Here is a 16704-nt window from a genome sequence, read left to right on the forward strand (position 1 = left end):
TATACCCAGAAGGAATCCAAGTTCCAGAGAAAGATAATCAGTCTATTCCCAAACACATCCATCTAAGTGCTCTTTGCCTTGCACATCTGTCAGCTTCAATGTTTAACATTTGAAAGAGTCACACATGCAAAGTCTGCATTACACTTGCACCTGGGTGGCTCAAACATCATATTCATCAAACAACGATAAATCATGATTGTACTTTTAAAAGTATTATGAAAGAAGCAGTCAATACCTGCTGTTTTCTGATGTCTTTCATGACCTGCCTAAAGGGGAGGAGCTGGATATTTACAAGCAGCTGCTAAACTAGAGTTAAACTTTCCTCAGCAATTAGCCTCTAATCAAAAATGTATTTAAATGTGTAAACACTTCAACACTGGGAATACAGCTTGTGACCTTAAAGGGACAGCCCAATTTAGATAATCGCACCTTTGTAGCAGACAGCTTTACATTATTTGGGAAAAGGCTGTCAAGATGTAAACACTTCCCTTGTTATTTTACATTGTGCTTATAGGGCATAATAAATCTATTCTGTAACTCACCATGAACATCAGCACGGGACAACACCAGTTGAAAAGAGGACTAAAGAAAATAATATTTAAGTCCTGATAATCAGTCTATTCATTTATAAAAGTGGGATAAAAGATCACTACGCATGCAACCAATTGAAAAAATGACTTTAATGAAGTGATACAGTACTTTTTGAGAGCTGAATCTCAATGTTATCTCTGCATATTCCTTCTGTCACCTTTACATCTGAAAAGTGTGTAGCAGAATAGATGTGCAGGGGCAAAGTATTCTTGTACCACAATAAAACAAAAAGTTACAAAAATCATTCCAAAACAATCTTAAAAATTGTGTTACTAAATGGCTGGTTTATGGTGAATATTTCAGTGAGTTATATTTATCATTGTTGGATTTGTTCATTATCATAATTACAAGAATTACCTCAATGTCTTTAATCGCCGCCTGTAACATGAACATTAACATTGAGCTTCTTTACCATACTGCACATATGAAAGGATTTATTCAACCCTCCCAAGACAAAATTGATTCAGTACAGCTTTTATCGAATATTCCTTCTCTCCCTTTTCTGAAGATTAAGAAGCAACCCCTCATCACATCTATACAGTTCTCCAGGTAGGGAGTTGTAAGTCATGTTAAGGACCTGTTCACGTGAAAAGGAATTTAGTTACAGAAGCTATCCAGAGCACATTGTGCTGTGGAAGAAATGGGTCTTCTCATATGCTTTCAGGCAAAAAAGAATAATTAAAGTGTGATTTCGCCCCCCCCCACCCAATTTATAGAGTAATTGTACTGAAACACTAAAGAAGTTCAGTAACAATATGGGCAACGCTAATTAAATAAGATGCAAGTCTATCAGCAACACTTAGCTGCTTAGCTGGATAGCTAAAGGGCTTACCCACGTGAAAGGAGAATTACTTTTCCTCTTTTAATCATAACTGAATCATTTCGGACTGCTCTTGCACCTCCTATTGGCTGGTTACAAAGTGACACAGGCTGAGACCTGGAAATAGATTGCCTGATTTTCGGACAGTGCATGGCAGTCCAATAGCAGTGGGGAGCAATCAGGAAACTTAAAGAAGGGAGGAAAAATAGAATTAAGAGAAAGCCGTCAAGTATTTATGCCACCAATATGGAAAAATCATCCTTTTTATCTCAACTTGAACATTTTAATTGTGACTTTGAGCTAATTTCTATCATTTTCAGAATATCCTGTTGTAAAAATAGATGCTCCGGGACTTTTTCCATGCTTCCAGAGGTACAATCTGCAACATATTTGAACAATGATTGAAGAATAACGCAGCCTTGTTTGGAATCGTTGTCTCACTAGAATCCTGGCCTGCTGTCAAAGTTAGCATTGGAACTTAGACAGTTCATTCTGAAAATTAGAAAATATCTACAGTTTCTCTGAATTAAGATCTTCAGCTCAGTGCTTCCAATGCAGTGGTTGCATTATCTTCTTTAGCTTTGGACTTGTTCACTATTGTAACTCCAAGGATTAACTCAATGTCTTTGATTGCTGCCTGTAACATGAACATAAGTGTTTAGTTTCTTTACTAAACTGTACATGTGAAAGGATATCTTTAACCATCCCACAGCAAAAATCTCAGCAGTGCAATGTCCAGTTAATAATTCCTTCCCCCCCACTATTCTGAAACCCTTATCTAGACTTTAATCAAATTTGGCCTTAATTTCTCCAATGGTTCTCCTTCTCACCCTCCATACGTTCCAACTTATCCAAAACTCAGCTACTTGTGGAAAGCTACATGTAAAGTTCCAAGAGTATCTATATCTTGCTCATATGACCATTCTTCATGTAGGTTCAGGCTACTGAGTACATCACAGCCAGTCCTGATCTTGGCCATAACTAATGATCCCACACGTTCACTTGCACTGAAAGTTGAAATAACCTGTATCATAGTACAATTCCCTATCTTTATTCTGTACATTTCCCCTCCCTAAACCAGGCAGCTAAGGGCAATTATATTTCTCTGATACCCAGGTCACCTTTAGAATGGTTGAAAAAAAACCAAATGTGGCGGTGTTAAAACTGACGATCAAGTGACTAAAATTATAAATAAATATTTTCCAGAGATAATCACTAAAGAGGAGCACATCAACTTACAAAAGAAAATGGGCAGGAAGAAACTAGCTAGCCCAACAAGCCTGTCCCATCCCACATGGTGTATGTAACCTGCTCACAACATTAAACCAATCCCCCTGTACCCCACCACCCCCAACCCAATTCCCTACCAGTAGCCATGCAATGTCCTGGGCAAATTCCCCTCGGGCAAATCTTGGTATCTGAAGCCCTGAAAAAGCTTCAGTGCTAGATACCAAAGACTAATATTGTTTGCACTTTACTTTTGACAATCACTGACAAATGATTATGGAGAAACACAAACCAGATTAATCAAAGCAACATCAATTCTGATTGAACTTTCCAGATAATTGCAGGTGCTATCAAGGACAAAGCAGCCCATCTGCCACTTTGAACAATCATATGCTGTACAACTGACGCAGTGTCTGCGGTGTGTATCATATACAAGATACACTGCAGTAACTCGTCAAGGCTCCTTTGACAGCACCTTCCAAACCTGCAACCTCTACCATCTAGAAGGACAAGAGCAGCAGACGCATGGGAACACTATCCCCTGCAAGTTCCCATCCAAGTCACGTATCACCTGACTTGGAACTATATCGGTGACATTCCTTCACTGGCTTAGTCAAAATTCTGGAACTTCCTTCATAACAGCACTGCGGGTGTATCTTCACAAGATGGACAGCAGCTGTTTGGCTCATCACCACTTTCTCAAGGTAAATTAGGGATGGGCAACAAATGTTGGCCTTGCCAATAGCACTCAGATCCCATGAAAGAATAAGAAATGAGTTCTGATGAAGTCATATTAGATTTGAAACATTAACTCTGTTTCTCTCTCCACGCATGCTGCCAGACCTGCTAAGTTTTTCCTGCATTTTCTGTTTTAATTTAATAAAAAATGAGTGTTCTTTTAAAGCAATTCTGGGAGCGGTATTTTGTGCTTGTCTAAGTATCAGTTTGTAAGCTTGCTGTTCAGGCTTATCCATGAAAAGAGGTGATTTGGTTGAGGTATTGCTACACTATCATTGTCTGTGGAGCCATAACTCAACATAAATTAGTGCTTTTCCGAGAGGGTAGCTAAAAGGGGACATAATTCAAAGGATCACTGACTGTCAATGATATTATTGTACAAATGCTCAGTGCAGTCTTATCAAATTTCTATCTTTTTGGTAATATTACCCCATTAAAATAGCAGAGTGAGGAATTTGTCACTGACTATGCTCCATCTTCATGCATAACTGTTTCACTTATTAAGCTGGTAAGTCTGATTCTCAGGTATTGGAATGCAGAGTTATGGTTGTTGACTGAAGGTTGAATGACACCTTGCTTCCAATCACCATGCAACCTTAAAACATTTCTATGTTAATAAAGTGTACAAAAATTAACAGCAAAACATTAGTTAATTAACACCTCACCTGAAAATTGTTCTCCAATTGCAGATTAGGTGCTGATATTTCCTGATGAATGACAGAGAGATTACGAGCAAAGGTCAGCAGAGCCCCCTGGAGATCTTCCCCAATTGTTCTGTTAATGATATACAAACAAATGAGTTTACTAATGATTCCCTTTACATGCTTAAAAACAATCACAGTCTCATTTCAGGGAAGTGCTGATGGAATTTAATGAGCATTTTCTTTCTCGCGGGGCACAAATCTTCTGGGAAATATGAAAGATGAGGTACTGTTTTTACATGTCAACTGAAGGATTTGCACAATAAATATGTTTTATTAATCAATACAGCATTGAAAAGCAATAGGTTAACTCAATTGGATGGCAAAATGGCATCCCACAGAGTTAGGAAAAGACTATTATGGTCTTTTAAAACAAGCATCATATCCTTTACATGCAAAATATTGCAGCAGATTGAATAATTGCCATCTAAAGCTTGCTCCTTGAACACAAACTTGGGAGTTACAAAAGGTGCATTTATAGTAAATGGCAGACTTACACCATCCCCAAGCGATCCTTCTTATTATCTTCATGAAGTATAAAGACTGTTCCTTGTCTTTTCTGTTGAAACAAAATATATTAGCTCTCATGCCCTATAGGATGATCACGTTGTAAAAAAACCACTTGAAATTTTCTTCCACTCCCTTGTCAAGACATTTGACTTGTGCTGGGAAGCAGTTCTGTTTGTAGCACAGTGGCTGTGAGAGTGAGACTTGCCTCACTATTCCATCACAGAGCACTGTAACTAAGCCTGACCGCTACCCAACAGTCAACACAGGCGCACACTTTCCAACAGGTGCTACTGCATGCTGAACAGGAACCTTGGATGATTTCTCCCACTTATTGATAGCTGTTGCACTGGTTGAGATCAGCAAACCCAATAGGACATGGTTATCGAACCAAGGAATGTCTGTACCCCATGACCTGGAATACATAGAGTTATGGGCAGAACCTTCTTCCTGTCGGGCGGGCTGGTCGGGAGCGGGCGCGGGGCTGATTGCCGCCCGCGATTGGCTGCGTGACAGCATTTTACATGGGCGGGCCAATTAAGGCCCATCCAGCGTGATGCGCGCCCGGTAGCGCTCAGCGCCACCTGTGCAGGCGGGGAGAGGAGGGAGAGTTGGGGCCTGGGCTCTTTCACGCATGCGTGCGAAAGAGTGCAAAAATCTCCCTGAGGCACGGATACACACTTTCTGATTTTCTATGGCAAATAATAGAGATGTATTGAGTTTTATCAGTAAAATCATTTCCTGAAAGTGTGGCAGTAAGGTCGCAGAGGTAAAAAGGTAATGTGTGCATTACATTTGGGTATTTAAATTAATTTAAAACATCCTGACGTTCCATCACATGAATCGTAATTAGTAACCGTGACATCAAACAAGCCAATCAACCCTCACCAAAAGTACACAGTACAAGTCTCATGATCTCACTGGGAGGTCACCTCTGCTGGAATAACAAGAAATCATTACAAGTCATGATTTTTGCAAGATTATACAATTTTCCCCAAGCTTTGAAGAAATTAACTATCAATCTGCACAGGCTCGTGCAAATGTTCTGGCGAATTCTGCCGCTTGTCCAGATTTGCTGTCATTCTAACTCCTGACTCTGGATGGTGTATGCAAACATTCTGATATTGCTGTCTTTGGAGCATGGTGCTGTTAAGAAGTTCGTCTGTGGCCTCGGGAATCAGGAAACGGTGCAGGGGATCAGTACAGGTGCTGCCGAAGCGGAGCCTCACCTGTGGGAGCCCATATTCTGGAAAATGGGAAGATTCTGCAGCAGGGGTGGCATGTTCTGAAAGTCAGCCTTGTAGGGTACACAGACGTATTCTAACAACTAAAAATAAATGAGCTGACCAAAAATATATATCTTTGACAATTTTAAAATATTTACATTTGTGAGTCTCCCTATAATGGCTCAGTAAGTTTATTCAGTAAGTAATTCACAAAAGGGTAAGGAAAACACTGTTTCAGCTCCTGGGGCTTGTGCTGGTCTGAGCCAGGGCTGCAGTGAGGACACTATAATCGTCCTCCAGTGTCCCAAGTTCAAGAAGGATAAATCGGTCACAGCTTTACATTAGAACATAGGAAATAGGTGCAGGAATAGGCCATTTGGTCCTTCGAACCTGCTCAGCTGCCATTCAATAAGATCATGGCTGATGTTATGCCTCAGCTACGCCTTCCCAGACAGTCTCCATATCCATTAATTTCCTTAGTATCCAAAGATTTGTTGATCTCTGAATGTACTGAACGACTAACTATCCACAGCTCTGTAGGGTAGAGAATTCCTAAGGCTCACAAGCCATTGAGTGAAGAATTTTCACTTCATCTCATGAGGCCTAAATGGCCGACCCTTATTCATGTTTCTAATTGCTTTCACCCAGCCCTTGCTGTAAGTGTGTCATGGCGAACATTAGATGACGACAAGACTGAGCTCAGCTGGTTCTAACTACCCCCACCTCTGTGGTCAGATACCTTGCCAACTCTGTATCAAAGGCTCAAACAGGAATGATTGCTGTTTGACTGAGGAATTGGAAGGTGCCCAGGGCCTTTGAAACTGAGAAAGCAAGGAGACCGTCCATATAGAAGAGATGAGGAGGGGGAGGAAATTTTTAAGAGAAAAAAAATATTACTGTGGTTTTCACAGAACACTTTTTGAGTTTGGGGAGATATGGGCTATTAGGTGCATGTAAAAATCAGTACAAGTTAATAGGATTTCCAAATGTGTCTAAGATAACGCACATCCCACTAGTCCCCATTGAGTATCCTCTATGTAAGCCTGTTCAGACAAAACTCGCTATGCAAGCGATTCATTTAATAAAATGAAACCATGGTTATAATGAAGTCAGGGAAGACCACCTATAGTGCTGACTACCAAGGCAATCCTTGGGAAAAAAGAGAAACAACTTCAATACCTTAATATCAAAACCAATCCCGTGAGCTTTAAAAATCTTGAAGAGTACACTGTACTGGACCATGGATAAATTGGTATGTTTCAGCTGTGTGCTTAACACTCCGTAACGTTTCATGAAAGGAAGTTGCTGAAAGGCAAATAATATCCAGTACAGATATATGTACATATATATATATTACGAAACCCTACTGTGGCCTATTAAGTTTAAATGAGGAATTCAGATAAGTGCATCTGCCGATCAAATATTTTTGTTCACATGATCTCATTAAAGTATAACATAAGCCATTTTACTAGAGTTAAAAAAAAATAGCTGAGGAAAACTTCTTCAATCAAATACCCCTGCATCAATGCATGAATAAGCTTAACCAGTCAATGTAGATTTGCCTGGAATATTGTATGTTTTATTTCCAACTTGCTCTCCTCTCCTGAAGGTGCCAACTCTTAGTCTCATTGTCTCCCACCCACAAGTATGAAGAATTGTTCCATACAGACAAATGACTGAAGGCTGTTTAACTACTGAAGGCATCGCAACAATACCCAATTTTGTCCCCCCTTGATAACCAGGAGCAGAAACTTTCCAACAGGGGTCACTGGATTATGATCAGGAAATAAGACTGATTTCCTTTCTTCCTGGCTCAACTGTAGCAAATCAACCACCTCCCTGGTAAAGATTGGCTAACTCAGCACAAACTGGGAGTCATAAACTGCAACTTATCCCAACAAAACTAATTCTCTGGACTGCACAAATGTATTAACCCTGTGGAAACCAGAAATTGGGGAGGGATATTAGGGGTTGTGCGAGGATTTGGGGTGATGGAAGGTCAGAAGATCGGAGTTTGGGGCCAGGAGGGGTAGATTAAGGGTCAGGGCAGGGAACAGTGGAGATGTGGGTGGAGTGGAGTGGGGTGGGGTAGGTGGACTGCCGTGAATGGTTCCTTTATTGTAGGTCTTGGGGAGCACTCCTGTTCCTCCAAGCTCCATGTCCAGCTAAGTTACTTATCATTTTGGCAGACGATCCCTATACACCGTCTGCCTCAGACAAACCAGTCTTGGAGAGTGGACCTCAAATAGGCTTTAGGCTAATTAGTTGCATATTACAAAATGGCCTAGCACCTACTTCAGTTAGTATGGCAGGCAACACACATCAGGTGGGAAATGTATGTATGCTTCCTGCCCGCCACATTGGGATCTTAATTATCCAAACCTGAAATATGGACACTGGATTAATTTCTCGACAGCCCACTCAATTCATGAATAAGCTTTGATAGTGAATGCAGGGAGGTTAGTTGACCATGAAAGGCATTATAGCCAAGTCCAATCCATTCTCATTGTACATCCATAGACACACATTTCCCAGTGGAGAGAGTGATCAGGAACAGGAACATTAGCTGATTTGGAGCACACAATTGCCACTCCCAATATGTTAAATTAAGCAAGATTCTTCAGTTCTTTTTAAGGAGTTTGTTTTTATTTATTCGTTCATGGGATGTGGGCATCGCTGGCTAGGCCAGCATTTATTGCCCATCCCTAATTGCCCTTGAAAAGGTGGTGGTGAACTGCTTTCTTGAACCACTGCAGTCCATGTGGTGTAGGTACACTCACAGTGCTGTTAGGGAGTGCATTCCAGGATTTTGACCCAGTGACAGTGAAGGAACGGTGATATAGTTTCATGTTAGGATGGTGAGTGGCTTGGAGGGGAACTTGCAGGTGGTGGTGTTACCATGTATCTGCTGGCCTTGTTCTTCTAGGTGGTAGAGGTCATTTGGCAGGTGTTGTTGAAGGAGCTTTGGTGAGTTGGTGAGTTTTCACCAGAATTTACTGACCAGAGGAAATATTCACAAATATATTTGTGAAATTAAACACAGCAATGCTCCTGGAGTGTGCCTCAGCCCCAACCTCAGTAAAACTCCTTTACTGCACCATTTTGATAGTTTTCCATTTCTGATACCAGACATTCATTGCGTCCTCTGAGTAAGATTGCTGATTAATGCTGAGCTGGGGATAGATTAATGAGTGAATGCCCAGCAAGTATTGGAATGAGACTGTCCAAATTCATTACAGCTAGCAGTGGACACTTTCACCCCATCAATCCATTTGGGGGTGAGGGGAGTAGGGTGGAGATGTGGCTGCTTGGTAGAACAAAGGCCAGTATCTAATCCATTGCTTTTTTCCCTAGTTTTCTATCTCTAAATGGTGCTAACCTATTAATGCAGCCTCAGAAGGGTTAATTCTCTCTAGAATCTCTGATTCCACCTCAGTAGTGAATATTTCAATTGTTCATCTGTCATCCAGTGTCTAAATTGCTCATTTTTGAAGGGGACGCAACTTACAATTCATATCTTAAAAATTTAATAATAATAAAAATTAATAATTGAACATCCAGGAAAATGACAGAAAATGTATGGCACACCTGTGGGACATTGCTTCTGGCTGGATGCCATGGGCAGCAAGTGGATACACCATCGTGTCACCTCATTCAAAATCTGATATTAAATTTCTTTTAAAAAGTTAATTATGGCTTGTGTGGGCATGAAACGGAGAAGTAATCCAAGGGTGAATTACTATAAAACTTGTTTTAAACAAATTATAAAAAGGAAAAAGCATTAAAATTATAAATATATATATATATTTTAAAAGTACTCACAAAATAAGATGTAGAGAGAGAGTTCAGGCTAAATTATTTAGGAAAGAATATGGAGAAGATTTAATATAAGAAACACTATGTTGTGCTTGGTCCTTCATTAAATCTGAAGGGATTTCAAGTCACAAATACTTGTAATTAACATTTGAAATGTTACCAGGGTATATCTGATCTGTTGAGAATTTGGAACTCCTTGTGTTGAATTAGCTCATCCCAGACAGGGCAGCAGTAGGGGGCGGTAGAATTGTTTTTGGTACAATTGAGTGAGGGAGCAGTAAAATCAGCCAGGGAATTTGCTGCAGATTTCTAGCCTGTGAATTCTAAATTAGGGAGGGGCATGTTGCCTGTTGAGCATGAGATTGGGCTTTGCGTTGCTGCCTGGCCCACCGTGCCGAAATTGCATGTCTACACTCACCCCTTCCCTGCTCATACATGAAGAATGACTGCTTGGCAAGATGCTGTGGGTAACCTGGCCCCATACTGGAGAAAAAGTCAGCATTTTCAGGAGAGAGGGAAAACTGGAAAAAATATGCAAGGGACTGATGCTGATGGAATTCTGATTCTGAACCACATCAAAGTGAAGAGAATAATGTTAAGTAGAATCAGACACTTAAAAGTTTAATGCTGAAATTTTTTTCTTCATAATTAAAAGTTGATTTAATCTCGGAAAATTCTTGTTTGCAGTGGCCAGCAATCTTGTGCAGACATGGTAATGTGGAAGCTGGAAAACGTGAATCTCCTACTTGGGTGTTAAACGTCTCAGTGAAAATTAATCATGTTTATAATATTCATAGATTTAATAACACTCATTGATCATATCATTAACTGTAAAAGGAGAAACTTACGAAATCTGTTGTGTGTACTATGGGACTGCAACTAAATTAATGTTTGACAGAATAACACAAGCAGCAGTTTAACAACCGTAAACTTGAATATCATTGCAATAATGGAGTACTATTGTTTAACATTTGGCAGTTGATGAGGTGCTCATTATAACAATGATGTATGCATACGCATGCATAATGAATTGCATCATGAATTATTTATGTGTTGATTATTTAGCTGCATTTATGTAGATGGTAATGTATTGCAAATATAATGAATGTTTAGCTTTATAGATATTGCATGTTTTTTCCCCAGATAGGGCGTGTGCCTATTTCAGTATTAATTTTGTGAATGCTTTCAGGCAATTCTGCTCCTGATAAGGTTTCTAATGCAATAGTTTCTCACGCAAGCTTTAATTAATTACTATATTCTGTTTTTAACCCCGCTGACATCCAAAAGTATGTAAGTGCTCTGTAATGACTTCTAATTAATTTCTGATTGTAATGAGAGGAACAGTTATGAAATTATTTTATGGTTGAAGTGGTTCAAATTTCTAATTTGATTGCTTGTTGTATTTGTGTACACGTACAATTTGTGCTTCTTCTTTCATTGCCGATTCTTCCATGCGAAGTTTTCGCTTTTTCTCTGTGGGCTTTGGAGGCACCTCAAAGGTGTTGGTTCTGCAGATCAGCTTCCCGTTAGATATGAAGAGCATCAGTTGTGTCATGGCCAGCTGGTCACTGTAGGCCAGGTCTAAGTCTGTGGCCCAGATCTAAAAGAAAAAAAAGACTTGCATTTAGAGAGCATCTTTCACAACCTCAGGACATCCCAAAGTGCTTAACAACCAATAACTTTTGAAATGTAGTCACTATTGTAATATGGGAAACAGGGCATCATGTACATGCACAGAAAGATCCCACAAACAGCAATATGGTAATGACCAAATAATTTCACTTAGAGATTTTGACAAATGAATAAAATTTGCCAGGACAGTATGGAGAACTCCAGTAGTGCCATGGAATATTTTATATGAGGGTAAACACCAGGCCTTGGATTAACATCTCACTTGAAAGACAGCATCTCTGACAAAGCAACACTCCCTCAGTGGCACTGGAATGTCACGCTATATTTTTGTACTCTAGGCTCTGGACTGGGACTTGAATCAATAACCTTCTGATTCAGAAGTGAGAGTGCTACCCACTTGCCACAGCGTAGGAAAAATGACCACTCTGCACTGGTGACTGCAATAATTGAAAAAAAAAATTTGAGTTGAATTATGATTACATGGTTTGGGGCTGTACTATATAAAATCATAAAATCCCAGCCATGATCTGAGCTGAATTGACTGATCTCTGTCAGCATAGCAACTGGGGTCCTATGCCAGGGCAAGGGGTAAAGAAAGAATTGTCTGATCTACTCACGAATACCTTCCATTAACACCTGCTGAAAAGCACGCATGTATGGGCGTCGAGTAAGGGAAGGATTGGATTTATCTGCAATGCCCTTTGCTAACAAACACTCTGTGGATACTTGAGCAAAGAATGGCCTTACTGGGTGATGCACTAAAAGGCAGCCAGCATTTGTGGAACTGTACACTAACATAAGTCAGCATCCACCTGAGAGGAGGGAAGGAAGACAAGCTTATGATCACACATATACTTCTGGTTGCAACTACAATGACAGATCTGGTGAGTTGCAATGTTTGTCAAATTGTTCCATTTAGAGTTGCTCAGGTCACACCTTCACACATGGATAGTTGCAATAAATATCTTTCTTGCCTGGTGCAAAAGTTGTTTGTTCAAAATTTACACAAGTGTAGCCTGTAGACAGAATTTGCAATATACTTTATAATACAATAACTTGGTATTATATAATAGTGTACTTAGGCCTGTCATATAATACTGTACACTGTAGGCCTGCTTCTGTCAGTGATGCATCATTGTGATATAAATCACGAGGTATACTAGTTTAAATTACAGGACCACAAAATGGTGCTCCCCTTCCAAAAACTTAATGCTCAGTTATCATTAGTCAATTATTATTTTATACATGTTTTTAAAGTGAAGAATAGATAAGGATGGAATATTCTGTTCCCTAGTGCCACCATCATCTTCTCTAGTACCCCCACCATCTTGTCCTTTTGGCAAGATGGGATTGCTGAATATTTTCTATTATCAAATAGCCTGTCGACATTCAACGTCCAGTCTTGGGTGTGAAGAATGGCTACTTCGGTGAGGTATTGGGGAGCAATCTGGTGTCATGGATCCAAGCCTCAGCAAAGTGACGTCAGGAATACTACATTTAGCCTCAATGGCCTTGTTTTGCGGCAAGGAAAACTGACCTGATTACTAGTAATTGACAGAAGCATGTGCAAATTGTTAAAATTGGGTGAGGTCAGGGTCGGATTCACTGTGATTCCCTCCATGAATGACCAGCCTATTGACATTTATTATCACTCGGCATCTTTATGGGAATAGGGGAAAGGAGCAGTAAATAAATAGAAGACATTTGGAAGGGGGGTTGAGAGAGATGTTCAGTGACTTTGTGCATTCTGAATGATTGTTTCCCTCTGCTGTGTTCTCTGGAAATGGTTCACAAATTGTTTAACCAGCTGATGTATAGTTACCTTACATGTAGGACAATGGATCTCTCTAATTTGTAACAGTCCTATCACTACCTAATCCACAAGAGGGCCATTTCCTGTCATACTTTCAACTATGAACAGAAACTGTATGTGTACTGGAGTAACTCCTGCTGGGCATATTTACAAAAATGTAACCAGTAAACATACTGCTTTGAGCAATCACATTCTCCCAGCCCACACTTCCAGAGCAGACCCAGTGGTGGCTGACTTCGGTGAGCACGGAATGGTAAATGACATCATTATAAGGATATTAAGAGGTCAGAGAAACAAGACCATCTGTTAAAACGGGACTAATTTCCAAGTAATATTTTAGTAGCAGTGCCCCCCTTCCTGCACCAAGAAATAAATTATAATTGATATCATCCTGAATAAATACTGCACGCTACCACTGTTGGCTGTGGAGATGCCATTTTTCAACTTAAGTGCTTGGTGCCAAAAACAAAATATGAATTCATTACTAAGTGCCTTCTTTGGATTCATGTTTGCAATAGCTTATCTAGGCTGGCCATGTAATGCTCTATATAATATAAATGTAGATATAGAAAAATCCTGTCTTAATTGACAATCACACCATTGAATATAATAGTCAGTGAGAGCTAAGTGCAATAATCTGATCTTCCAAATTTCATAATTAAAATGCTCATCAAAAATTAATTTCAATCCCTTTAATACAAAAACATATGCACCTTATTTATCATAAAAATAACTTCAAATATCCCTGAATTAGATTTAAGAATCAAAAGCATAGGCATGTGGCTCAGCTGGTTCTAGCAGTAAGTAGGTGAGCTATACAAACCAGTTAGGTTCCCAAGTCCCATGCCCTGTCTCAGGATGGTAGTGTTAGAGGTGCTTAAAATTAGTCTTGATGTCCTTCTGTGGGGGAAAGAGGAAAGCTGGATAGGTTCCATGTGCCTAATTGCTATCAACTGACCGATGCTGAAAGTGCAGATATTGGATGAAGGCAGAATTGGCTGTGATGCTTCCCATGGTGGCACTGCCCAATGCATTTATTGTTGAGGCCCTGACAATATTCAAGCAATAGTACTGAAGACTTGTGCTCCAGAACTTGCAGTGCCCCTTGCCAAGCTGTTCCAGTACTGCTACAACACTGGCATCTACCTGGCAATGTGGAAAACTGCCTAGATATATCCTGTAGACAAAAAGCAGGATAAATCCAACTTGGCCAATTAATGCCCCATCAGTCTGCTCTCCATCATCAGTAAAGTAATGGAAGGGGTCATCAACAGTGCTATCAAGCAGCACTTACTAAGCAATAACCAGCTCACTGACACCCAGTTTGGGTTCTGCCAGGGCCAGTTAGCTCCTGACCGCATTACAGCCTTGGTTCAGACATGGATAAAAGAGCTGAACTCCTGAGGTGAGAGTGACTGCTCTTAACATCAAGGCAGCATTTGACCAAATGTGGCATCAAGGAGCCCTAGCAAAACTGGGGTCAATGGGAATCAGGGAGAGTCATACCTAGCACAAAGGAAGATGGTTGTGGTTGTTGGAGGTGAATCATCTCAGTTCCAGGACATCACTGCAGGAGTTCTTCAAGGTTGTGTCCTAGGCCCAACCATCTTCAGCTGCTTCATCAATGACCTTCCTTCCATCATAAGGTCAGAAGTGGGGTTGTTCGCTGATGATTGCACAATGTTCAGCACCATTCGTAGCTCCTCAGATACTGAAGCAGTCCATGTCCAAGTGCAGCAAGATCTGGATAATATCCATACTTAAGCTGACAAATGGCAAGTAACATTCGCATCACACAGGTGCCAGGCAATGACCATCTCCAACAAGAGCGAATCTAATCATCGCCCCATGACATTCAATGGTATTACCATCACTAAATCTCCTACTATCACCGTTCTGGGGGGGTCACCATTGACCAGAATCTGAATTGGACTAGCCATATAAATACTGTGGCTACAGGAATAGGTCACAGGCTAGGAATCCTGCGGTGAATAACTCATCTCCTGATTCCCCAAAGCCTGTCCACAAGGCACAGGTCGGGAGTGTGATGGAATACTCTCCACTTGCCTGGGATGAGTGCAGCTCTAACAACACAGAAGTTGACATCATCCAGGACAAAGCAAACCACTTGATTGGCACCTCTTCCACAAACATTCACTCCCTCTACCACCAATGAACAGTGGCAGCAGTGTGTACCATCTACAAGATGCACTGTAAAAACTCACCAAGGCTCCTTAGACAGCACCTTCCAAACCCACGGCCACTACCATCTTGAAGGACAAGGGCAGCAGATACATGGGAACCCTACCACCTGGAAGTTCCCCTCCAAGCCACTCACCATCCTGACTTGGAAATATATCGCCGTTCCTTCACTGTCGCTGGGTCAAAATCCTGGAACTCTCTCCCTAACAGCACTGTGAGTGTACCTACACCACATGGACTGCAGTGGTTCAAGAAAGCAGTTCACCACCACCTTTTCAAGGGCAATTAGGGATGGGCAATAAATGCTGGTCTAACCAATGACGCCGAGATCCCATAGATGAATAAAATAAGAGGCACCTTGAATGCCACCCAAAGCCTGAGGAATCAATGCCTTCAGAAAAGGAGGAAGAGATGTGGAAAAAAAAACTAGCATTGGAATATGTCACATAGGTTGAACTGCACAAACACTTTAATCCTCATTATACTAATGGCATTTTCAGGGTATTTATACAGAGTTTAATTTACTGCCTTTCTGTAAGAAGGGAAGAGCCAATGAACCATATTTAGTTATTTGTAAGCAATTTCAAAGAAGAAGAATTTATGTAGTAAAAAGAAATACTGTGGAATTTATTTAGTGGAAGTAAAAGAGATGTAGGAATAAAACATAATAAGATGGGGAACTGGGAGGTGCATTGGGTTAAGACACTCACTTTTCATCTCTGGTGCAAATCCAGTTCAGAGCGAGATCTGCTCCTTCACTGGCTGCAATGCCTGATCTGAAATTAGCTTGGCCAATTTCAGTCCAGTTTCTATTGGGTCTACAATAAAACTGGCACTAATTTTCAATCTTATTCAGAGGTCTGTAAAAAACCAATAATATGCTTTTGTGGAGCAGAATAGAGCTAGCACTACGCTGCTTGCTGATGACAGTGCTTGATGGTGACTCTGAACGCTTGAAATTCTCTGGCACAAAATAAAGACAGGAATTGGATGTATTAGTAGGATCCGGTCTCTACTGTATATATGTATAAAACCATAGAACAGTTATGGCACAGAAAGCGGCCATTCAGCCCTTCATGTCTGCCCCAGCCGAAAAAGTAAAAAACTAGCTGCCTATTCTAATCCCACCTTCCAGCACCCGGTCCATAGCCTTGCAGGTTACAGCACTTTAGCTGCAGATCCAAGCACCTTTTAAATGAGTTGAGGGTTTCAGCCTCCACCACCAAACCAGGCAGCGAATTCCAAATACCCACCACCCTCTGGGTTGAGAAGTTTTTCCTCATGCCCTCTCTAATCCTCCTACCAATCACCTTGAATTTGTGCCTACTGGTGATTGACCTCTCCACTAGGGGAAACAGGGCATCCCTGTCTACTCTATCTAGGCCCCTCATAATCTTGTGCGCCTCAATCAAGTCACCCCTTGGCCTCCTC

General features: G+C 40.7%; 1 protein-coding gene across 2 annotated transcripts in view; it reads right to left on the reverse strand.

Annotated features, from left to right (window-relative positions):
• Nucleotides 1–660: 660 nt before the first annotated feature.
• iqch (IQ motif containing H) overlaps nucleotides 661–16704 on the reverse strand; it is a 148116-nt gene continuing 132072 nt past the window's right edge. For both annotated transcript variants that reach the window (XM_078530083.1, XM_078530082.1), the window contains 5 exons: nucleotides 11044–11226; nucleotides 6990–7115; nucleotides 4575–4636; nucleotides 4042–4150; nucleotides 661–2048 (listed from right to left, as the gene is read on the reverse strand). In XM_078530083.1, coding sequence (XP_078386209.1) covers nucleotides 1947–2048; nucleotides 4042–4150; nucleotides 4575–4636; nucleotides 6990–7115; nucleotides 11044–11226 — 582 coding nt within the window. In that variant the 3' untranslated portion in view covers nucleotides 661–1946. The remainder of the gene's footprint in view (nucleotides 2049–4041; nucleotides 4151–4574; nucleotides 4637–6989; nucleotides 7116–11043; nucleotides 11227–16704) is intronic.

Source organism: Cetorhinus maximus, chromosome 26 (genome assembly GCF_964194155.1).
Source record: "Cetorhinus maximus chromosome 26, sCetMax3.hap1.1, whole genome shotgun sequence".
Classification (NCBI taxonomy): Eukaryota; Metazoa; Chordata; class Chondrichthyes; order Lamniformes; family Cetorhinidae; genus Cetorhinus; species Cetorhinus maximus.